The sequence below is a fragment of the Peromyscus leucopus genome, chromosome 19, assembly GCF_004664715.2.
Source record: "Peromyscus leucopus breed LL Stock chromosome 19, UCI_PerLeu_2.1, whole genome shotgun sequence".
Lineage (NCBI taxonomy): Eukaryota > Metazoa > Chordata > Mammalia > Rodentia > Cricetidae > Peromyscus > Peromyscus leucopus.
In genome coordinates this window covers 78677778-78700644 of record NC_051079.1, presented here as the reverse complement: position 1 = coordinate 78700644, position 22867 = coordinate 78677778, and the positions used below count along the sequence as shown (strand labels likewise).

The window sequence follows — 22867 nt, the reverse complement described above, 5'->3', positions numbered from 1 at the left end:
AAGTCTCCAGGTTTTCAAACCCAGAGCTTTCCACACATTCTCTGTCTTCCTGCGAGACCTCTGGTCTCCAGTTAGTGTAACTCAGGCTGCCCTGGGTGGCTCTCTCAGAGGGAGGGCCCTGTGCAGGCCTGAGCTGCCATACTGTCCTTTCAGGTGATGGTGGTCAGTTTGTTCTCCTTGGAGTCAGCTTTCTGGCAAGGTATAACCATTCAGTACCACTCTTCAGCTGCTGGGCTCTCCTTGCCTGGTCTCAGGCTGTGTGACATCCCATCAAACTTCTGTGTGAGCACTGCTCTGTGGCAGCCTTGTGATCATCATGCATAGGGAATGTGCTCAGTCCGATCCTCCATGTTCATTCTGTGTTCACCTAAACTGAGATGCGCCTCCTTTGTGTTGGAGTCTGGCTTCTCAGCCATTGTGTCCCCAAATCTCTAGTCTGTTCCCTGTCATACTACACTGAAACTCTTGAACTTTACAAGCAGCCTCACCTGTGTCTAGCCCCTCCCTGGCCTCTTCTCTTTCATGCCTCAAGCTTCCAGGCACCAAGGCTCAGGCCCCTAGCTTGCCTCACAGATACAGCAGGGATCTTATCTTGCTGTTCCAAACTTCCTACTCTGATTCTTCTCCCCAGTGGGAAAGCAGAGCCAGGAGGCTTGTCCCTGTGCTCTGCTGAGTATGGTTTTCCTCACCTCCATCTCAATGCCCTAGACGACTGGGGTCCTCTATAGAACCGTGGAACCTCATCTTGTTTGGGACATGGGTTTTTGTCAGACATCTTTGCTATCCTTGTAGCTTCACTGTGTGGCCACTGTGTTCCTCCCTGGTTCCTCTGCTCCTGTGACCTGCTAACAGAAACACGGGGTAGGGCTCCAGGCTGGGTTACTGGGACACATCTTTCTCTGTTCCAGGCCCCACGCATGGGCACCTTCATTGGAGTCTACCTGCCCTGCCTGCAGAACATCTTGGGTGTTATCCTTTTCCTGCGCCTGACCTGGATTGTGGGGGCAGCTGGCGTTCTGGAGTCCTTCCTCATCGTGTCCATGTGCTGTACCTGTGTGAGTGTCCTCAGCTAGACCTGGGGCAGTGTCTGAGGAGCTGGTCCTGGGGCCCTGAGAGACTCCTATTGGGAAATCCAGATCTGTGCTCTAGGTTCCTCTCTAGGAACTACTGAGGACTTGGGAAGGATGGGCTGGCTCGTCTACCTTGGCAAAGGCCAGGTTCCCACTAGTCTGAGGACCTTATTTAGCTGTATCTCTATAGGGTTAGCATTTCTATATCTGGGGACACCAGGGGCCGAAGGCTGAGTCGGGGCAGGTGTCTCTTACTAGGCTTACAAGACTAAACCCTGGAAGGATCATGGGCATTTTCAGGGCCCCTGTTGTGGAGAAAGGGACACAGGTCTGTAACTTGTTCAAACCCAGGCCTGAGAGCAGTGGGATAAACTCAGAACTGACTCATCCCTGCCTCTAGCATGTCTCCTTACTTTAGTGACATTTTTTGTCGTGCCTGGTTTACCTTTTGTTGCTCACAGCCTGTTTACCTTTCTCTGGTGAGAAGCTTAAATTTGTTTTAGTTACCCAAGTGTCCCCTGAAAGGACGAATCTTTTCTGGAGGAAATTCAGATGATATGGTTGAATGGGACCCCTCTAACTCCTGCCACAGGCCGCCTGACCACTTGTTCCCTGACAGCTCATGCCTGTTCACCTGTCCCCTGACTAGTCAGTCTGTGTTGTCACTCCAGGCCACCAGCTCATGCTTCCCTACTCACTTCATGTGTCTGCCCTGTCATGGCCACCCAAGGGCACTTGCCTATACTTCCTGACTGGTCATTCCATGTGGCCACTCCAGGTCTGTCCTCTGGTCGCTCTGTGTGGGCACTTCCAGCTACTCAGTTCATTCATCACCCAAATGCCACTCTTTGTATAAACTTTCTTGAGCAGAGAGTGTTTCCTGGAGATAAGGTGGGTACAAGATGAGGTCCTCTATACCATGTTAGATGCACATCTAGATAAAGTATCCACCTTGTGCCTCATGGGTTAGTAGAGACATAATTGGGACTCCTTAGGAGTCAGGCACCTAGGTGAGGTTCAGCTTTCAGGGCTGTGTTGGGCAGGGTCTGAAGCATGTGTTTTCTTTGACTTTTGGAAGTGGATTTGTGGGTTGGGTAGGAAAGGACTAAAACTAAGACACCTGTCTTTACTGGTCATTTAACACCTCCTTTGAGGTCAAAAGCCTACAACCTCAGGCTCAGCATGTTGGAGAATCTTAGGGTACATGTTTCCTGAAAGAACTATCTTTCCTTGCAGACAATGCTGACTGCCATCTCCATGAGTGCCATCGCTACCAACGGTGTGGTCCCAGGTGAGGGTGCCGGTGCCTGTGGCTCTTGAGTTGGTTTATTGATGTTTTCACAGTACAGAGCTACATGTGTATGGTTGCCGTTCCTGCCCCAGGCTCATGGTGACAGTGACATTAATTGTTTGCTTCAGGATGGCACTGGGGTATTGTGCTGCCCATAGAGAGAAGAGAGTGGCCCTCTCCCTAGAGGTCCTGCTGTAGACACACCCTCTGCCTGTCCTCTGTTGTGAGGACAGAAACCACATCCTAGAGATGGACACAAAGCTCTATGAAGTGCAGGTTCTTCTGAAACTATGCACTCTTATAGCTGCGGTGACACTCCCAAGCACTCCTGCTTTGTCCTCAGCATGAAAGAGTTGGCAGATCTGTGTCAGTGTCTCTCCTGTAACCGTCTGAAGGCACAGCAGGTTTTTCTGAAGACAGATGAGGTGCTGTAGCTGCCTGTATCAGACAGTTCTCATCACATCACAGCTGCACTGTGCCCATGGGCAGCGTAGACATGAACTCATTGCCCAAGGCTTCCTAGTGGTTCTGTTTTGAAGGCAGACTAAAGCTGCTTGTCCCTTCATGGGAACACCTCTTTTTGCATGAATGCTCAGTGTTCATAGTGAATGGCACTTCCTAACCCATGTTTTCCTTGGGCTATCTTTACAGCGGGAGGCTCATACTACATGATCTCTCGTTCACTGGGACCTGAGTTTGGAGGGGCTGTTGGCCTCTGCTTCTACCTGGGCACGACGTTTGCAGGTGCCATGTACATCCTGGGCACCATCGAGATCTTCCTGGTGAGTTTATCTATGGAAGTCTTCCTTACGCAGACACTTTGCCTGTGAGCCCATTTGTACTCTCCCCTCTGACTGTCCTCTGCCCTGCTGCTCTGGACATCTGGGCTCTCAAAGCTGTTACCTCATAGTCTGCTGTCTTAGGAGGCATGGGCTTGTATAACTCCTTGAGCAAGATTCTAGCTCTTGAAAGCAAAGCAGGCCTGTTCAGCACTGGTCCTTACAGCCTGGCACTCGACTCCCTTTGCAGAAGGACTTCCTTCCCTGCATTAAAGTTGGGCTTGTGCTTAGTGTCGGTGGGCTTTGTAGAGTAAGTGTCTGTCTGTGGTCATCTCCCCACACTCCCAGTACACCCCCCCCCCCTACAGTATGGTCAGCCTTGGAGACTGTATATCCTCTGTGAGCCTTGAAGATGAAGGTCCCAGGTTGGAATAAGGCAGTGGCTGAACCTTGACCTATCTCACAGAACCCTGGGGAATTTACTCTCTGTACTAATTCTTTTCCAGTTGCTATGATGAAATAACTATTACAAAAGCAACTTAAGGAAGGGTTTATCTTGGCTTTCAGTTTGAGGGTACTGTTCATCATGACCAGGAAATGACCAGGGGCAGATAGATCTCAAAGCAGCTGGTCACACTGTTTCAGCAGTCAGGAAGAAGACAAGAGATGAATCCTGGTGTTCAGATAGCCCTTTCCTTTTCATGCAGTTCAAAAATCCCAACCCAGGGAATGGTGCTACCCACTTTTAGGATGGGTCTTTCCACCTTTAATGAATTTAAGATAATATCTCACTGGTATGGACAGAAGCTAATCTAATATGGACTGCAGGTGTCCCCAGAGGTTTTTCTCCTAAGTGATCCTAGATCCTATCAATTGATAATAAATATTAACCTTTACTATAACCATCTCCATGGAGTTGGCTCTTTTTTCTTTGGTACTTGGGTATCCCAGAGCCTGCAGGAAAGACTTCCCATGCTAAGAAAGGCTTCCTGAGGGCAAATGTATATTCTAGTTTGGGGAGTCTGGGCTGAGACCTAGGATTCCATGTCCCCTATGCGTCTTGTGCTGCAGACTAAGTGGGAGGCTCTGGATTTTCATGCCCATTCCTAGGGTCTGGTTGGTCTCTAAGGTAGAGAGGCTTGAAGGACACACTAGCTGCTTGGTGGTTCTCTGGAGTGTGCTCAGCAGTCAGCTGGCATTAGTAAAAACAGAGGAGCTGCCCTGGGTTCTGCTGAGGCTGCTGGCAGGATCCCTGGTCCCTTACCACAAAGGTTCTCCGATGCCTGTGAGTACCCTGACCAAGGCAGGCTGGCCACTAAGATAGCACACAAAAGTTAGCTGGCAGCTTTCCTCTCTGAAGGTGCCAGTCTCCTGTTCTGCTGGTTACAGTCTTGCTCTGGGAGTCTGAGGGAACTGGACAGGGAAGGGCTGCAGGCCTGGCAGCCCTGGGTCCACCTTGAACACAAGTGCTGCCAGTGGCCTCCGTCCCGACAGGCTTTCTTCGCCAGTGTCAGGGAAGAAGCCAGTGTGAGGTCTAGACTGGGCAAGTTCCTGGGCAGGACCTTCTTCGCTGACCTGCCTTATTCCCACAGACCTACATCTCCCCAAGTGCAGCCATCTTCCAGGCAGAGACAACAGATGGGGAGGCGGCAGCACTACTGAACAACATGCGTGTGTATGGCAGCGGCGCGCTGGCGCTCATGGCAGTGGTGGTCTTTGTTGGTGTCAAATATGTCAACAAGCTGGCACTGGTCTTCTTAGCCTGTGTCGTCCTTTCCATCCTGGCCATCTACGCTGGTGTCATCAAGACAGCTTTCGCCCCACCTGACATCCCGTGAGTCCCAGGCCATGGAGGGGGCCTTGATCTAGTGCTGAGATCATCTTGTGGAGCTCTTCCGGGGGCTGGGCCTGGGCCTTCTGGATCTCTCTCCTTTCAGACCCTTGGTTCTTCTCTAGGGAAGAACATGGAGGTGCCCTTGATGGTCACTCATTCTGGGCTTCAGTGTGGTCTTGAGGAACTTTGGAGTATGGGGTGGTCACAGTGCCCATGCAGCTGGTTCTGTGTACATCTCTGAGGACAGGAGGCCGGTGAAGGTTGTCCATACTTTAGGGTGACCAATGGCTCTATGGACAATGCGTTAGTTATTTTTTGGTTGCTGTGATAAAGTAACAACCCATGGAAGAAAGAGTTTATTTTGGTCTACGGCTCTAGAGGGACAAGGGTCATCCTGGCAGGGAGACATGGCAGCAAGATAGGAAGCTGAGAGATCACATCTTCAACCTCAAACATGAAGCAGAGAATCAAACTGTGAACTCTTAGTGTGTCCCCAATAACAACTTCCTATAGCAAGGCCACGTGTCCCGAACCTTCCCAAACAGTGCCACCAACTGGGGACCAAGTGTTAAGTGTCTGAGCCTGTGAGAGACGTTCTCATTCAAATCACCACAGTCAGATAGCCCAGCTTTTCCAATGTGGCGCATCCTTATTCCATGAGACCTGGCTTCCTCATCTTTATGGGAACCCCTCAAATGGGCTGGCTTTTATTCTCCTGTGGAATTGAGGAAGTTAACCAAGTGGTCAGGGTCATAGCAAGTGAGTGAGCATGGACCAAGGGGTGGTCTGGGCATGCTGGGACTGACCATGGTCCTTGACCATGGCAATATGGGAGCCCAAAGGGATGAAACCCTCAGAGCTATGGCTTTGCCATCTTTGTGGAGGATATGGCCACCTTCTTGCAGAATGGATTGTCCCAGGTAGGAGGAGGCCAGCCCTCACCAGTTGAGGGCTTGTATGTGAGATCAGTCTCCAAGCTGTTGGAATCTGACTTGATGCTGGCTCCTGACATATGGCCCTGCAGTAACAGGGATCTGGGACATTAGAGCTACTTGGGAGACATTGAGCCTCCCACTGAGTTGGCTGAGAAGTGTTGAAGCCAAACTCTGTCCTCTCCCTGCTCCAGGGTCTGTCTTCTTGGGAACCGCACATTGGCAAAGCGCAGCTTTGAGGCCTGTGCCAAAATGCAGGTTGTCAGCAATGGCACAGTGACCACTGCACTCTGGCGCCTCTTCTGCAATGGCTCCAGCTTGAGTGCCACCTGTGATGAGTACTTTGTACAGAACAACGTCACTGAGATCCAGGGCATCCCTGGTGTGGCCAGTGGTGTCTTCCTGGGTAAGTGCTGGTGAGGAAGGCTATGGCTACTGCCCTGGGTTGTTTGAGGCTACTCTTGGGGCCCTGGTTCCTCTTGCTTAGCCAGGTCATTGGGGTCCTGCCCAGCCAAACCCTAGACTGGAATGACCTTCTTAGCTGCTGCAAATCAGCTGGGTAAAGCCAGGCATTCAGTCTTCGTTTGTTTGAGACAAACACTCACCGTACAGCCCAGCCTGGCCTGGAAATTGCTCTGTGGCCCTGATTGGCCTAGCACCCCGACGACAGGGATAGATTGGCCCCGTCCTTGTCATCACCTTCACATACTGGGATAACAAATGCGGGCGACTTCACCTTAGTGAGAAGGAACCGGTCGAAGGGAACCTGGACACTCGGTCTAGTAGTCCACCCTATGTGAGATTGGGGTTCTGTGTGCTCCCCAGTGGTGTGGTGTGATGTCAGCAGGCAGCTGAGGGCTGTGTTCTGCTGGAGTCTCTGAGGTAAGCTCTCAGGAGGCAGCAGGAGCGTGTGGAAGGAAGGCCACAGTCAGTGCAAGGCTGCACTGGGCCAGGCTGGAAGGAGTGGAGAGTGAAGGCCGAGGTCTGGGGAGAGCGGCTGCACCTGGTCCCCACAACCCGAGTGTCCTCGATTGAAATTAGAGCCATGAGGAACAGGAACACCTGCAGTTGGGAGTGGTGGTGCTGGGCAGTCCCAACAGGTCTGCTAGTCCAGCCCGTTCTTACTGCAGATAACCTGTGGAGCACATATTCGGACAAGGGGGCATTTGTGGAAAAGAAGGGTGTGTCCTCAGTGCCTGTGTCTGAGGAGAGCCGGCCTGGCGGGTTGCCGTACGTCCTCACAGACATCATGACCTACTTCACCATGCTAGTTGGCATCTACTTCCCCTCCGTGACAGGTGAGGCTCTCTGCCTCCCCGCCTCCCCTCCTCTCTGCCTCTGTCTGCTTCCCTGTGTATCCCCCACGACTGTCTTTCTTTGACTCTGTCTTTATGTCTCTCTGTTACTGTCTCTGTGTCAGTCTGTTTTCTGGTCTCTGTGTATATGTCTCTCTGTCTCTGTCTGTGTGTCCTCACAGAACGTCTTCCCAGCAGGCAGTGGTGGGTGGTATTGGCCTGTCCTTTCTGACCTACAGATGACTCTTTCTGTGGGCAGCATCCTCTGAGTTTCCTGTCACTGATACTCCTGTCTGTTCTGCAGGGATCATGGCAGGATCCAACCGCTCTGGGGACCTCAAAGACGCCCAAAAGTCCATCCCAACGGGGACCATTCTGGCCATCGTGACCACGTCATTCATTTGTATCCTTAAAGGGGCCCTTCACTCACATCCCATTGTACCCATCTGTGGTGCCCTTTCCAGATTTAGGTCCTGACCACAGCCTGCCCTGCTTGTAGCTGTGAAGCCTGTGTGATGTGTTATATTAAACATGGCACCTGGACCCTGTTCCCTTGTGATTGTACTTGACACATGTCCCTTTAAAAACCCAAGTGAGACAAGAGGGTTATAGTTCAGTGGTAGAGTGCTTGTCTAGCATGCACAAGGCCCTGGCTTCAAATGTCCAGTTATAGCAAAGGAAAAAGAAATACGCCATTGGATTGGTCTGTTACTTTAGTGCTACACAGCCTTGGTTGGGTGTAGTGTGGTATGTGGCATAAACACTGACCACAGTTGCTTTTGTGAAGCTGACATTCCAGGATCCCTGTGTCCTCCCAGCAGGGTGGTTGGGTCACCAGCCAAGCAGTTTTTGAGTACCCTGTGGCTACATTCTCTTAGCTAGACATATGTGAGGACAGTACCCAGAGGACTGTGGGACAGGGTATGGGGATATCTTACCACTAGGCGATCCTGGGTACAGGGTTGGTTCAGGCCCGTGGGATGGGACCCACTGGCCAGCACGCATCTACCTGGAGCTTGCCCTAGGACTGTCCACTCCTTGACTTCAGCTCAGATCTTTCCTGCATAGTGCTGTTTGGGGCCTGCATCGAAGGTGTGGTCTTGCGAGATAAGTATGTTGGCTTTTTTTAACTGCATGAACTGACTGTAATTGATATTGTCTTTCCTGAGAGAGACTTCAGCTTTGAGATTAAATTATCCCTGGGCTTCACAGTTGTATATGAGCTAAAAGCTCTTATCCAGTCACACTACCTTTTGCCTGACTAAAGCACGGATGTGTTACTCCTTGAGCCTGGCGCCTAAAGACTGTTCAGAGAAAAGCTGAGGCCTGACGAAGCTGGAGATGGGGAGTAGACACAGGTGTGAAAAGGGGAGAGATGGGACCTAGAGACCCCAGCACTGCTGCTGAGTCAGGGGAATGACCTTGTGGACCCTTCCTTCTTAGGGTACAAGTGTGTCAGAATCTCAGGGTTTCGGTGGGGGAGGTCTCAAAACTGTATGGTGGATAAATATAGTACCACCAGATCTATATATGACCTCTACAGAAATGGCAGTGACTAGCACCACCTTGGTATAAGCCAGGGCTTCCTGTTCCTGAGAGGATTCCAAGAGAATAATTTCACACCACCAAAGCCCCTTCCGAGGGAAACTGCCAGGCTGGTTGGGTCCTCCTAGAGGGTTGGGTCTCTGTTATGGGTTCTTTACCTTCCTTCTTCCTGAGCCCAGAGGTTCACACTCAGATAGAGGACAGAGATTTTTTTTTTCTGTCTTCAGATCACTTTTTGGAAGCTCTACTGACCACCTTCCCTGCTCATCTATAGGTTTGGGGAGGCCCTGCAAGGGAACCTGGTCATTGGCATGCTGGCCTGGCCATCCCCCTGGGTCATCGTCATTGGCTCCTTCTTCTCCACCTGTGGTGCTGGCCTGCAGAGCCTGACTGGGGCACCCCGCCTGCTGCAGGCCATCGCCCGTGACGGCATCATTCCCTTCCTGCAGGTAAGCTGTCCACTCAAGCTGCAGCAGAGGCTGCGGACTGCCCTGAGAAGAGGCCTTGGAAGGTCAAGTTTGGGTGTGTAGGGTCCACAAGAGTCAGTCCTACAGGGGTGGACCTGTAGAACGAAGATAGAGGACATTTGTCCTGCCTTTGGACTCTATACTGGTTCTCTCTTGTACTAGCTGCTGGGCTGAGGGCACAGTCCCAGGGCATAGGCTGCCTACTGCTATAAAGCCTTTTTCCAGTGGGCCATATTGTCCATGTGACCAGGCTGTGCCAAGGATGGTCCCACTGATCTTGACCAGGGACTTGGTATCCCTGGACCTGGCTTCTGTCACTGGGACTAAAGTTCCTGGAGTGAACCTAGAGGTGTAGGATGTCACGAGAGCCCTGGAATTACGGCATCGAAGAGTCACAGCCCAGTGGCTTAAACCAAAAGAAGTTGTTTTCTAAACATTCTGGAGACGGGAGGGCCAGTGAGGCTACTGACCACACAAAAGTGATCTGAAGATAGAAAGAATATAAACAAACAAACATGGAAGTCCAGGTGTAGTAAAGCTGTCCCCTGAGCCTGTCTGTATCTAGTTTTCTTGGGGCCTGGCTTCATACAGCATGGTGACATGTGACTAAAGCTAGGTTGCTTGTAAGTCTTGAAGACTTCAGAGGACACTACCTCATGGGCGTTCCACTCACCCGTGGTTAGGTGTGCCTTGCCCCAGCCCACTGATCTCTCTCCGTACTGCAGGTATTTGGCCATGGAAAGGCCAACGGGGAGCCCACATGGGCTCTGCTGCTCACGGCCCTCATCTGTGAGACGGGTATCCTCATTGCCTCGCTGGACGCCGTGGCCCCCATCCTGTCCATGTGAGTAGCCTTCAAGGACATCAGGGTGGGGGGTGTGAGGATTTGGCTACTGTTTCTTCCTATTTGAACACAGGGTAAGGGATAAACATACAGGGCAGGCACAGAAGGCCAGGTAGTTGTGCTGTGGGCACACAGCTCTTGGGCCAACCGAGGCCAGTGTGGTTTTACAGATAGCTGCTATGGTATGGGCAATGGCTACTTTTGTGGTATATGGCCAGGGACAATGGGGATGTGACTTGTTCCTCGGCTGCTGTGTGGAGGCCCATAGAGGAGGCACCATGGTGTGGACAGGGAGCGTCTTCCTAGAAGGTGGTGAGCAGTGTGTAGTGGGGCAGTGGCAGAATATTATAGTGCTACTCTGGGTGGGCAGCAGCCTTACTGGACCTTCTGCTCCAGGTTCTTCCTCATGTGCTACATGTTCGTGAATCTGGCCTGTGCTGTGCAGACCCTGCTGCGCACACCCAACTGGCGTCCGCGTTTCAAGTTCTACCACTGGTAAGGCCTTCTATGTGGTTGCCCTGAGGGACCCACAAGCCTGAACACATGTAATGTGGCCTGGGCACATGCAATTTGTTCTGGAGGCTCCCTGTTGCTGGGCTTAAAACTGTTTTTGTGGCAGGAGCCCCAGTGAATTCCATGAGGTCCTGGTCCTGTCCTGGCCTCTGAGCTTTAAGGAAGGTCTGACTTGTACTTGCACTCCTGGGTCCACATGTAAATCTCGTGTCATCCTGGTCAAGTGGAAATGTAAATATCCTAGGGCTGCAAGTCTTCTTTAAGGTCCCATTCCAGCACAGTGCTGGGGGCTGGATGGAGCCCATTCTGTGTTCTGCATTGGCTGCGGTGTCTTGTGTATCTCAGGAGGTAAACAGGCACCTGCTCTCCTCAAGTTGCCACTTTGCTGCGCCACAGCCGAGTCCCTGGAAGGCATTTCATATTTCAGGGATGACTGAGTGACAGGGTCAGGGGCTGATGCGCTGTTAAAGGAAGATTTTCATCATGGGGCAAGTGCTGTTTGTGAGGCAGCCTTCCAGGCGCCAGTTGGGGCTGTGTGGGCCTGGTCTGAGCTCCATGTCTACTAGGACCCTCTCCTTCCTTGGGATGAGTCTCTGCCTTGCCCTGATGTTCATCTGCTCCTGGTACTACGCCCTCTTCGCCATGCTCATCGCCGGCTGCATCTACAAGTACATTGAATACCGCGGGTGAGTGGCACCCCTCAGATGGCTGTGACTTCACCACACTCCTCATGCTTACACAGAACCAGGGCAGTTACTTGACCTGGGCCCTGCCTAGGGTATGAATCTGGGTGCTGTTTGATGAGGTCTCATGGTGGTTAGACACCCTATGAGGTCTGGGGTGTACTGTGTCATCCCCCAGCCCCAGCCAGGCTGACTTGCTCAGGTATATGCTGATTTCCTGCCCAGGAGCTATTGTGTAAATAGCTGGGCAGGTTTTTTGTTTTGCTTTGTTTTCTGTTTTTAATTTCAGGTGTGTTCTAATTTATCAATGGATACATCTATGGCTGCATGTTCAGCCTGTTTAAGGAATTTTGTACTCTGTCAGCAACAGCACTGATATGGGAAGCCCATTGTAAAATAACATGTACACGCATGCACACACCCCAGACAAGGGTGGCATGTTTCAGGAGCTACATTACATTTCAGAGTTCCATCCCCACAAAGTTACCTTTGTCCTTCCCTGACTGTCCTGTCCCCGCCCTGGGCCTGGAGACCAGTCTAGTTCAGGGTTTCCAAGTCATGGTCTTACCCTCATTCTTCCCTCTCCCTGGTGGTCAGTCCCACAAAGCAGGATGTCCTGTTGCTTGTACCTTTCCATTTTACACAGTAGTTCCTGCTTGTCTCAGGTTTACATAAACTCTGTGAATGCCTCAGCCAGGGAACATTCTTAGAGTGCTGCTGGGACAAGGTGGCCTTCCTCTGTACCCACACAGGGCTGAGAAGGAGTGGGGTGACGGCATCAGGGGCCTGTCACTGAATGCTGCCCGCTATGCCCTACTGCGCGTGGAACATGGGCCCCCACATACCAAGAACTGGAGGTGAGTACGTCCTACAGCCACAGCGCCAAGACGGCAGGATAGAGCAAAGACCCTGTCCTGCTCACCGGTTAGTGCTGTCTCAGGAGCTTTTGCTTTTGGCCCCCTGGGGAGGGATCTGACAGGGAATCACTGCCTAAGAATGGGAGAATAGCCAGAGATGGGACCTGAACATGCAATGGATCGGAGGTATACTGCTGTAAAGAATTTCCTCTGCCCTAGGGCCCAACAGAGCTGGGACACCTGAAGCTTCAGATGCAGGGCCTGCCCCGTCCCTCCTGCTCACCCTGTCTTCTCACCTGTCTTTCCCACCCCACCTGTTCTTCCTGTGCTATCTGTCTGCTTCCCTTTCCCATCTCTGTCCCATCTGGCTGTATGTCGCCATCATAACGCCTGCCCCTGCCCATCCTACCACAGGCCCCAGGTGTTGGTGATGCTGAACCTGGATGCTGAGCAGTGTGTGAAGCACCCCCGTCTGCTGTCCTTCACCTCGCAGCTGAAGGCTGGCAAGGGCCTGACCATCGTGGGCTCTGTGCTGGAGGGCACCTACTTAGACAAGCATGTGGAAGCCCAGAGGGCTGAAGAGGTGGGCAGTGGAGTGGCGAGTGAATGAGGTCAGGGTTCCACCCCCCTAGGAAGGGCTGACCTGTGTCCTGCATCTTGAGGAGCACAATTTGTACATGTTTCCATCAAGGTGGCTGTGAGTCTGGAATGGTCAGAAGTTAGACTTGAAGTGAGGTGTGTTCTCCTGAGACAGAGAGGAGAGTGACAGCGGCACTCAGCATGCTGTAGGACTCAGGCCCCTTGCCTAGGCTTGGCACTCTGTTCCTGGTGCCCGGCACAGCTCCCCATGCACCCAGCTCCTTCTAGTGTGTAGAGATGGTGGGTAATGAGGCAGTGTGCTGCCGGATGTCCTGATGCTGTGAGTGGGGGGTGAGTAACCAGAACCCGCTCCTACAGCACACTGGTGCCATCTCTGATGCCTGCTGCCCACAGTTTGTCGGCCACGTAACTCCTGGGTTCCTACACACACTTTTTTAGCTCTCTACTTTCAGACTCGCGACAAGAAATCTTATGCCTAATCTTCAGTCCCCTCATGTCTACCTCCAGCCTCTGCTGTCCCCACAAGGCCAGGGTCTTGTCAACTCCACCTTCCCTTTGCTGTGACACCATCTTCTGTCATCTGTCTAGAACCCTTTCTGATTGTCCACCTCCAGTGTGTCCAGTTTCCCAAATTGTCAGAAACAATTTTTGCTCCCCTCTCCATTAGTGGACCTTACCCAGGGCTCTATTATGGCTGCCAAGTCTAGATGTCGCCCTCTTCTCTGGAGGGGGTGATCAGCCAGCTTTTTCTCCTATGGCCATCCATGTCTGGTCTCTCTTGTGCATCTGTGTTTCCTGCTGTCTGTGTGTCTGGAAGCTGCAGCCTAACTTCTGAGTCCAGACCATGCCAAGTGGTAAGACTGCTTAGAGGAATGACTGTGGGCCTGGGTGGGAATGGCTGTTGGTGAACCTGGTCTGGAGTGACAATCCTGTGGCCTTTGCAATGATGGCACCGCTTGCTGGGGCAGCTCAGGCCACTCTGAGATTGAGCAAGTTCAAGGAGGACAGGAAAACCATGGATCCTTCTTTTGCCCCTCCACAGAGACCAGCAATTGTCCATCAGCATGTGGCTCCTTGGTTCTAAACGTTGGCTGCTGTTGACTGTAAACCCATGAATTGAAGCATCCTAGCTATTGTCCTTAAGGATGGACGGTGTTTTGTCTTGTCTGCTGGTATCTGACCTGCAGCTGGTCTGAGAGGCATTCTCTTACTGGGGAAGGAAGTAGCTGTCTTGGAGGTGCTCTTGCTGTTATCCTGTGATAATTCTTGGGCACAAAGACTCCATGTCTGCTTTAAGCACTGCCATGCACATGTCCTTTCCAGGTGGCTCCTCCCACACTTTGGAGGAGATCCCTGGAGCTAAGACCACCCCTTGGGCAGCTTATAAGGGTGTGTGTGCATGGACTCCTGTTACCTGGGCTCACTGGCAGTGGCTGCTGAGGATCCTCTGACCCCACTTTCAGTCTCCATTCTAATAAGACATGAGAAGCACCATTAGCTTTCTCACTGATGTCTAACAGTCTGATTCTTTTATTTCTGTAGTGCTGGGGTGAGGGTGGGGAACCCAGGCCTCATACGTGCTAGACAAGTGCTCAGCCACTGAGCCACACCTAAACCCTGGTTGGATGATTTTAGTCTCTAAGTACTTTTAGGCAGGTTATGAGGAGAGGCTTTAGCTTTGGGATTAGTCATTTCTATTGATCAGCAAAAGCAAGAAGGAGCTGCCCAAGGGTCCGTCTGTCCTTCATGCCAGTGTCTGGGACTTGTCTCACTTTTCTGATGGAGCTCTGTCCTCCAGACTGTTGATGCTAGTATAAAAATAAGGACAGTTTGGGAAAGCCTTTTTAAATGATCAAAGCTTGTATAAGAATTGTTACCTCATGTTTCCTTAACTTATGGGATTAATATTACTTTCCCTTCCACTGCACCAATTGCATGAGAAGGGTTGAGGGTTTGAGTCACCCCATCCTTCCCTAACTGAGGTCCCATCTTCCTCCCCTGTGAGGTTTCTCTGCCCACAGTCACCTTGGCAGATGTGCTGACTTGTCTGTTTACAGTGCCGACCAGGGCCCGGTGCCTGCCTGGTCAGGGCAAGTTTCTCCAGCAGTAAGGCAAGAAGACCCAGCTCCAGCTCCTTGAGTCTGTAGCATAGGGAAAGCAGTGTGCAGCCAGTGTCAGGGATCACAAAGCCAGGGCAGTGGTGTTTTGGTGCCCTGTGCAGTAGGTATGTCCTTCTGTTCAGTACTCTACAGCCTTCTCTGCTGTGACCTTTAGCCAGCTCCAGCCTGAAGGACAACAGAGAGCCCTGCCACATACCATCATGTTGAGTCAGCCTCTCTAGTGCTCTCCTGTGAAAGCCCATCGTGGGCACTGTCTTTTCCTTCCTGCCTGGGAGCAGCTGTGTCCCTGTGGCCACGCCTCCTGTCTGGGCTACAGGCTCCCACTCACTGGCATGTTCCCCTTTTAGGACAGCATGTTTAGATTGTTCCTGAATTACACAGAATTCTATAAGTAGAACATGTCTGTGTGAGCCTGGTCTACCCTGGGTGGTTGATGGGTGGTGGGGGTGAACAGGAAGTAAGGGAGGAGGGAAAAGAGCATGCTGGGGACCCATGTGTATTATCAACAGCCTTAGTTGTGGAGCTGTAGGGCAAGGTCACTGGTGGGGCTGACATAGGCAGCTGAAATCAGGCAAAGGAAGGAGAAAAGTATGTCCTGTGGCCAGTGGAGCAAACCCGGACTGGGTGAAGTCTAAAACTGAGGTGTGGGCAGGGTGGGCTCCAATGTATTTCCTGCCTCTTCTAGCCCTGGGACTCCAGGCACCTTTCAGCCTCAGCCTCCATCTCCACACTGCCTTCTTCTGTCTCAGGTCTCTCTGCCTATCTTTTTAGGGATACTTGTTATTGGATTTAGGATCCCATGGAATAGTCAGGGTTACTCTGCAAGGACACTTTCCAAGTAAGGTCACATTCCCATCTTGGCTATAGCATGGTCATGATGAGCCTCTTTGGGAGCACCCTCTTTGGGAGCACCACTCAACCCTCACAGTCCCAGTTCCCCAAGCACATCTACCTTCCATGCAAACCACATTCATCTAATTACAGGGTCTCCAATGTCTTGACTCTCACAGCATCAATATTAAGTCTGAATTTCATCAGGGACCACATGAAGAGGGACTCCTCTCTATGCTTACATAAAGTGTGAAAAGCATGTGCCTACCAGTGATGTGGCCTTCCTAGTCTAATGGACAGTGCGTAGGCATGAGGCTCACCGTCCACATAAGTGTGAAGTCTAGTAGGGCTGTTCCTCTAGGTACTATCTGACACGCTGCACCCAAGGACACCTAGTAGCTTGGCCACGGTAGAAGAACAACAGCATCCCTAGTGATTAGTGAACGGTGTGCCCTGAGTCACAGTGTCCAACCTTTCCATTGACCCCCAGCTGCTCTGGGGAGGGAGGAGCTGTACTGGTGGATGCCTGACATAGTGATGGGATGACAGAGTAGACAAAAGTGGAGAATGACATTGTAGCTTGTCTGATCATTCTTGCTGGAGCTCTCGGTTTGCTCAGTCTGTTAAAGTCGACCCATTACCATGAAGCATTTAAACATTTGATGATCATTGTCTGATATGACCCCCACTCAGAGATCACTTTAAGGCACTATCTGGTGTACCCTGGTGGTGACCCTCATTGACACCTACACACAGCTGTGCCTCATGTGCCAGGTTTACTCTCACATATATGTGCAAACACACGTGTCCAGCAACTCCACCACGTCTCTATCCCTAGATGCCAGGCTGTGGCATCACTGCAGCAGGGACTGACATGATGCCCCGATGTGTGTCTTGATATCACATTCTGACACCCCCCCCCCCAAACTTCCACAGAACATCCGGTCTCTGATGAGTGCGGAGAAGACCAAAGGCTTCTGCCAACTGGTGGTGTCCTCCAACCTGCGAGATGGTGCATCCCACCTGATCCAGTCAGCTGGCCTTGGCGGCATGAAACACAACACTGTCCTCATGGCCTGGCCAGAGGCTTGGAAGCAAGCAGATAACCCTTTCTCCTGGAAGAACTTTGTGGGTGGGTGTGGCAACCATCCCCATCCCCCCCCCCCCCCCCCAGGTTCCATGATAGCCCCAGGCATGTTACTGTCATACCCAAGTCTGGCCAGAGAGTATATACTTGGGGCCTTTGAATGTGCTTGCTAAGTTGTTAGTCACTGGGAAAGCAAATGGCTACTTTACAGTCTTTAATACTTTCTCCCCTAATGCCCAAGCTCAGTCTCCATCTGGGGGTTTTCCTAGAGTGTGACACACAACCTTCTGGAGATGATGGAGTAGCTGCTGGTGACATGAAAGTCGTTCCTTGGTGCCCTCCTGGGTAGATGACTTCATGGGACCCTGCCTCCTTAGCCTGTGACAGTCTCCCCACTATCTGGAGGGAAGCTGGCTCCACCACCCCGAGATCTCACCCATGTGTGTTTCTCTCCACAGACACTGTCCGTGACACTACAGCAGCTCATCAGGCATTGTTGGTGGCCAAAAACATCGACTTGTTCCCGCAGAACCAGGAGCGCTTCAGTGACGGGAACATTGATGTGTGGTGGATCGTGCATGACGGGGGCATGCTCATGCTGCTGCCCTTCCTGCTGCGCCAGCACAAGGTGTCTGCCGCAGGGACACGGGCATCGGCTAGGCTACAGGCACACCACTATGTGAAGGGTGTGGCCTCGCTTGAGTTCCTGCAGAAATGTCCCCTCCCTTCCCCAGGTGTGGCGAAAGTGCCGGATGCGTATCTTCACTGTAGCCCAGGTGGATGATAACAGCATCCAGATGAAGAAGGACCTGCAGATGTTCCTGTACCACCTCAGGATCAGTGCTGAGGTGGAGGTGGTGGAGATGGTGCGTATGCTCCTGCATGCTCCTCTGGGTTACTGTGTAGCCTCACCGTGTCCATCCCCTGTGTCTGAGCATGTCTCAGTTGACAGCAGCTCTGATGAAGAAGGCCTGTGGGATGTAGTCCCTAGGGGTGAGGCCTGCCCACAGGTCTGGAGTCCTTGGCTCTGTTTTTGTCTGTTTCATAGTTCCACAGCTAGAAATGACTTCCATCTGTGGGTAAATAGGTCACGAGTATGGGGCTAGCAGGTAGAATAAAGAGACTGAGTTACAGCAGAAACAGCAGACTAAGGAGTGAAGTTGATTCTGAGAGATGCCTACTCCAGCTGTGCCTGAGGACCCAAGATTGTCCCCATGACTAGGCAGCCCCATGTGGATGAACTGTGTGTCCTTCACTCCTTCTTGCCTTCTGCTTCCTCTGAATGCCATGTTCTCGCTTGTGTGGTCTGTATGGCTTACTCCTTGATCATTTGATCATTGATGACACCCATGTTGGCCCTGCAGTCTGTGCATGGCTATGCAGCTCGGTTCTTAAAGTAGAATTGGGAGGGTGTCACATTCGGTAGAAATAGTCCCAGAGAGGCCTTTCTCTTCTACAGCCACACAGAGGGGTTACGTTTGGTGAAGGATGTTCCAGAAGGGCCCATTCCCTTTCCATGTCCACGGAGAGTGCCACATTAGACCCTCTCCCCTCCCATGGTCACAGAGAAGTCCAGCTCTGGGGCTGCAGAGCTTCAAACTGCTTGTCTCTGGCTGGGTCTCTTTAATCATGGATGAGGCCGGCATCTTCCTGCATTATTGACGACCGATTGCATTTTCTTGTCAGCTCCCAGGGAGCCTTGTGGTACAGGGCTGTATTTTCTTCCCTCTATAAGAGCTTTGTGTAAGTCAGAGAGCAGGTTGGGTATCACTGGGTTTTGTGCTCTGAGTGTGCTGTTCAGAAATGCCTATCCACATTTGGACATTTCGCAGCCATTCGGAGTTGCAGACTTGCTCTCTGTGGCTTCTGCTTGCAGCCTCCTCTGTAGATGGCACTCTAGGTCTGGCCGCACCTAGAAGTCATAGAAATAGCATTATTGGCAGTCAGAAACCATCTTTGACTTAGTAACAGGCAGCCGCCCAGAGCTGGGCATGGAGACCAGCAGCCAGGCACTGGCCTGGACCTGTATGTATGATGTACATGTATGAGGCTGTCCAACCCCTCAGTTTCAGCCCTGCCCCAGGAGGTTGGTTCCTGCATTCCTGAGTTTCCACTCACATACAGAGGTCTCTGTCCCTACCCTTGGGAACACGGTCAGCTGACAAGGGCTTGGGTGTTTAACAGGCAGAGCTATTCTGAGTGCCCGTGGTCAAGATCCTCAAGTCACTAGTTGCTGTCCCTTGGTTTGGTATGTCTTCCCTATGGATTTAGTAATCCTGTGAGGGGTGAGCTTGTCAGAGACAGGAAATGACATCAGTTATTTGGGAGCATGTGTCCCTTGAGACCACAGCTCCTGCAGACAAGCCAAGAATACTTTGTCCAGCACCTCAACAGCTGTGTGCCTGGTCAGTGTGAGATGCAGCAGCATCACTGCCTGTGTGGTGATGTTGCAGAGTCCCCAACAGGAATGTAGGTAGGCTGTAACTTCTCCACTGCACCCACACGTTTCCATCCGTATCACACATTCTTCCCAGGCTGCTCTGGCATAGAGACGCGCCAGGGACAGAATTCTCGGCCTAGGGTGCATGGGCACTGCTTGCTTAGGTCCGCTTGACAAAGGGGGTCAGGTAGGTGGTTGGCAGTGACACCATGTTTTGTATACATTGTTTACTTTTGTGGCTTGATACTTTTTAGGTTGAAAATGACATTTCTGCATTCACCTACGAGAAGACGCTAATGATGGAGCAGAGGTCACAGATGCTGAAACAGATGCAGTTGTCAAAGAATGAGCGGGAGAGAGAGGTAAGTGCACTGGAGAGAAGAAGGTAGGTAGGGTCAGCGCCGTCCGGCCCCAGATGTGGGACCGGTGCTGATGGGGCAGAGGGCAACCCAGCAACGCACGGCTCTGGATTGACAGCATTCCTGTGGCGTTTGGCGTTGACTGTTCAAGAAGAGCAAGCATGGCTGCCTGTACCCGTCGGTACAGTGTGACTCGAGGGCTAGCATCTCTGTGGTCACGTCATTCCTAGGAAAGGTTCAGGTGGTGGATAACAGGACATCACCTCGTTTGAGGTTGTGCCCTCAGGGGTTTGGCTGTACAAACTACAGATTCTTAGATGTGGTTTTGCAGTGGCAGATTGGGTGGAGGGAATGATTCTCTGTGGGTGCAGTGATAACGTGTGGTCACAGGGGCACAAGAACCCTCTGCCGCCCACCACTTTGTGACCTCACTGTCCATGAGAATTGGCCATGGTTAGCAGATGGGTCATGTGACTAAGCTAGAATCAGAGCAGTGACCACCCCAGGTTCTTAGTAGAGTTGGTGGAGCAGGAGACAGAACTCGGGCCCATACAGAATGACTTCCACGTCTGTGGACAGAGATTATAGCGTGGATACCTGCTGGCTGGCTCCAACACTGTCTGGGAAGATTCAGTGGCTTTGTTTCTGTCACCATCCCTGTGGGCTGTAGGGTATCCCAATGGCAACTCGTCTGTTCTGGCTTCAGCCAGGACAAAGAATACTGGATTAAGTGGTATCCTTACCCTAGAGAATTACTTAACTCAGATAAAGGAGGGTTTGGGGTAGGAGGGATGGCATTCAAGAGTCTGACTTCAGCAGGGATGTGCCTCCATGTGGGACAGAGGCCACTAGTTTGTTTGGAGCAGCTCAGCAGTGGGAACCTTCAGTTGCACTGATAATATGGTGGGTAACCGTGGAAGCTGTGAAGAAGTTAAGGCCATGTTGCGGGTGAGGGCACTGAAGGACCATGAAGGCCAGACATCTGAGCTGATCCATGCTGCCATCTCAGTCAAGGCTGAGCCTTACTTTGTGGGTCTCCGTCCTGGAGGCCCCTGATGACCCCTGCTGTACAGCAAGGACTGAATGGCTCAGCATGAGTAGCATTCCCTGGTGGATCTTGACCCACCCTGGCTGGGGTTCTGCAGGTGAGCAGGCAGTGGGTTCTTACCCACACTGGCTAAGGCTATGAGAGTCAGGTGGCAGTTCCTCACTCAGCAGACTCACTTGTCTGGACCCCACAGAGAGTATGCCCGCCCTGATGTACCCTCATCAGCCAGTGGCTCACTCACATTGTCAATATGAAAATGTTAAGTGGCCACCTCTTGCTGCCCTTGAGATACTGATTTGTCCTGTGGACATTTATGAGTCCTGGTTATGAGGGCTCCCGTGTGGGGATCTCTATATCTCCAGTTGCATGTTGCCCCACTTAGCCTCCATGTGGGTGGATGTGCTTACTGGACCAAGGCCTCCTTGAGTCTTTTGTCCCCACTGGAGTCCTAGAAGTTCCCTCTCTGAGCTTTTGCTGTGACTCTGTGAGACAGATACCGTGTCCTCTTTTGTCCCTGGCTGTTGACAGCCCGGATTGAGAGAATTGGTGATGACTCTCATAGCCCAGGCAAAAGGAAGAACTGTTCAGACCTTTGCCCCTTGGCCTAGGGTTGCAGGTTGGTCTTAAAGAAATCTTTAAATATTCACCCGACTCCCTTGGTGCCTAAGGCACTGGATGGGGCTGTATAGGTAGGCACTCCCCTCGTTCATCCTCCCAGGACTACCAGGCACCATTCATTTATGACCCTCCAAAGCCTCTGTGAGTCTGGCAGGCCCTGCTTCCCTGGCAGCCAGAGGGGTTGAGGCAAGACCCTCTCTAAGATAGAAACTGCCATAGAGGTATACGATGGTGTGTATGCTGGTAAGGGCTGATGATTGAGAGGTCAAGGGCTACACCAAGTAAGGCGTCTATGGCACCAGTGTAGCTCATCAGAGTCCTGGATCCTTTTTTCTGCTTTTAAGGCAGGAAAGTTAGGTAGGAGGAGGTGGTGGAGGGAACCAAAAGTCCATCTGGTGGTACAAGAGATAGGGAGACCCCTGTGGGGTGAGGATAGTGCCAGGGCCCTCTGGAGCTGCTGTCCAGTGGTTGAGGGTCCTAGCCTGGTGCACATGAACACATGAATCCTCTTGGTCCATTCTAAACCTGCTGCCTCCCTGGTCAGGTTCTCTCCAGGGTGGCTTTCAAGAGCCACTGTCTGTTCTGAACTTCTGCTGTCCCCTCACCAGGCCCAGCTGATTCACGACAGGAACACAGCATCCCACACCACAGCAGCTGCTAGAACCCAAGCCCCTCCCACACCTGACAAAGTGCAGATGACGTGGACAAAAGAGAAACTCATTGCCGAGAAACACAGGAACAAGGACACCAGTGCATCAGGGTTCAAAGACCTCTTCAGCCTAAAGCCGTGAGTGTCTCTGTGGGCTGGGCCAGTGCACAGTGAGGACAGACTCCTATTCCTGCCCTCTAAAGAATTTTGGAAGGCACATCGCTAGCCCACAGGCCTGCAGAGAACTGGGACCAGCCCAAGGCTGTGCTCTCAGTGCCAGTGAGCCAGGTCACGAGGGGTTGGGGTGTGAGCCTTACTCTCCTGCTGCTAAAGACTTTCCACAGCTGGGAGAGAGCAGCTTATTCCCCTTGGAAAGGTGGAGCTTCAGAGCCCCAATAGTCTAGGCTGCTGCCATGGACCTCTGGGGCCCCCATCATTTTGCCTGACTTGAGAACCTCAAGACTGAGGTCCTTGTGGCTATCACAGAGTTACGGGGATGCCGTCATGACAGGTTTGGTTAAGTCCTACTGACATACCCCCCAAGCCTGAAGGAGGGCCAAAGCCCCCTTTAACTGGGTCTTCTTGGTGGGATGATACTAAAGCTCCAGGTTCCTAGGGAGGGAGGGCTTTGGGTCCCGCGGAATGAGAATCCATTGGAGGACCAAGGCCAGCCATTTTACCAGCTTAGCATGGCCCCCAGTACTTGACTTGGCTCGACTGTGGAGCCCTCTGCTGGAGTAACCTGCTCTTTGTGTTCTCTTCCATGTAGAGAGTGGGGAAACCTGTAAGTGCACCTTTGTTTTTAGCCTCTTAGACCGAGTTGCTTGCATGCCTGCGTGTGTACAGCCCTGTGTGTATGTAGAGCATCCTGTTGACCCACTGCCTCCCCTCAGAGTGGCTCAGGACACACACCCAGACGCCATTCCCTAAGTGACACCAAAGATAGTGTCAGAGGGCTGGTTCTGAGCTGCTCTGAAAGGGGGCAGGTGTGTGCTTCCTGCAGCA

At 52.0% G+C, this 22867-nt stretch overlaps 1 protein-coding gene across 5 annotated transcripts in view; it reads left to right on the top strand.

The window, feature by feature from the left end:
• Nucleotides 1-22867, top strand: part of Slc12a7 (solute carrier family 12 member 7) — a 79195-nt gene that overhangs the window by 50936 nt on the left and 5392 nt on the right. For 3 of the 5 annotated variants that reach the window (XM_028873653.1, XM_037197251.1, XM_028873655.2), the window contains exons 4-23: nt 909-1055; nt 2307-2361; nt 3013-3143; nt 4733-4974; nt 6101-6312; nt 7037-7204; nt 7506-7604; nt 8255-8312; nt 9021-9195; nt 9939-10057; nt 10454-10552; nt 11137-11256; nt 12006-12110; nt 12525-12693; nt 16598-16793; nt 17207-17376; nt 17483-17614; nt 19443-19550; nt 21822-22000; nt 22632-22646. In XM_028873653.1, coding sequence (XP_028729486.1) covers nt 909-1055; nt 2307-2361; nt 3013-3143; nt 4733-4974; nt 6101-6312; nt 7037-7204; nt 7506-7604; nt 8255-8312; nt 9021-9195; nt 9939-10057; nt 10454-10552; nt 11137-11256; nt 12006-12110; nt 12525-12693; nt 16598-16793; nt 17207-17376; nt 17483-17614; nt 19443-19550; nt 21822-22000; nt 22632-22646 — 2699 coding nt within the window. The remainder of the gene's footprint in view (nt 1-908; nt 1056-2306; nt 2362-3012; nt 3144-4732; nt 4975-6100; nt 6313-7036; nt 7205-7505; nt 7605-8254; nt 8313-9020; nt 9196-9938; nt 10058-10453; nt 10553-11136; nt 11257-12005; nt 12111-12524; nt 12694-16597; nt 16794-17206; nt 17377-17482; nt 17615-19442; nt 19551-21821; nt 22001-22631; nt 22647-22867) is intronic. The other 2 variants (XM_028873654.1, XM_028873656.2) reach the window with 1 other exon arrangement.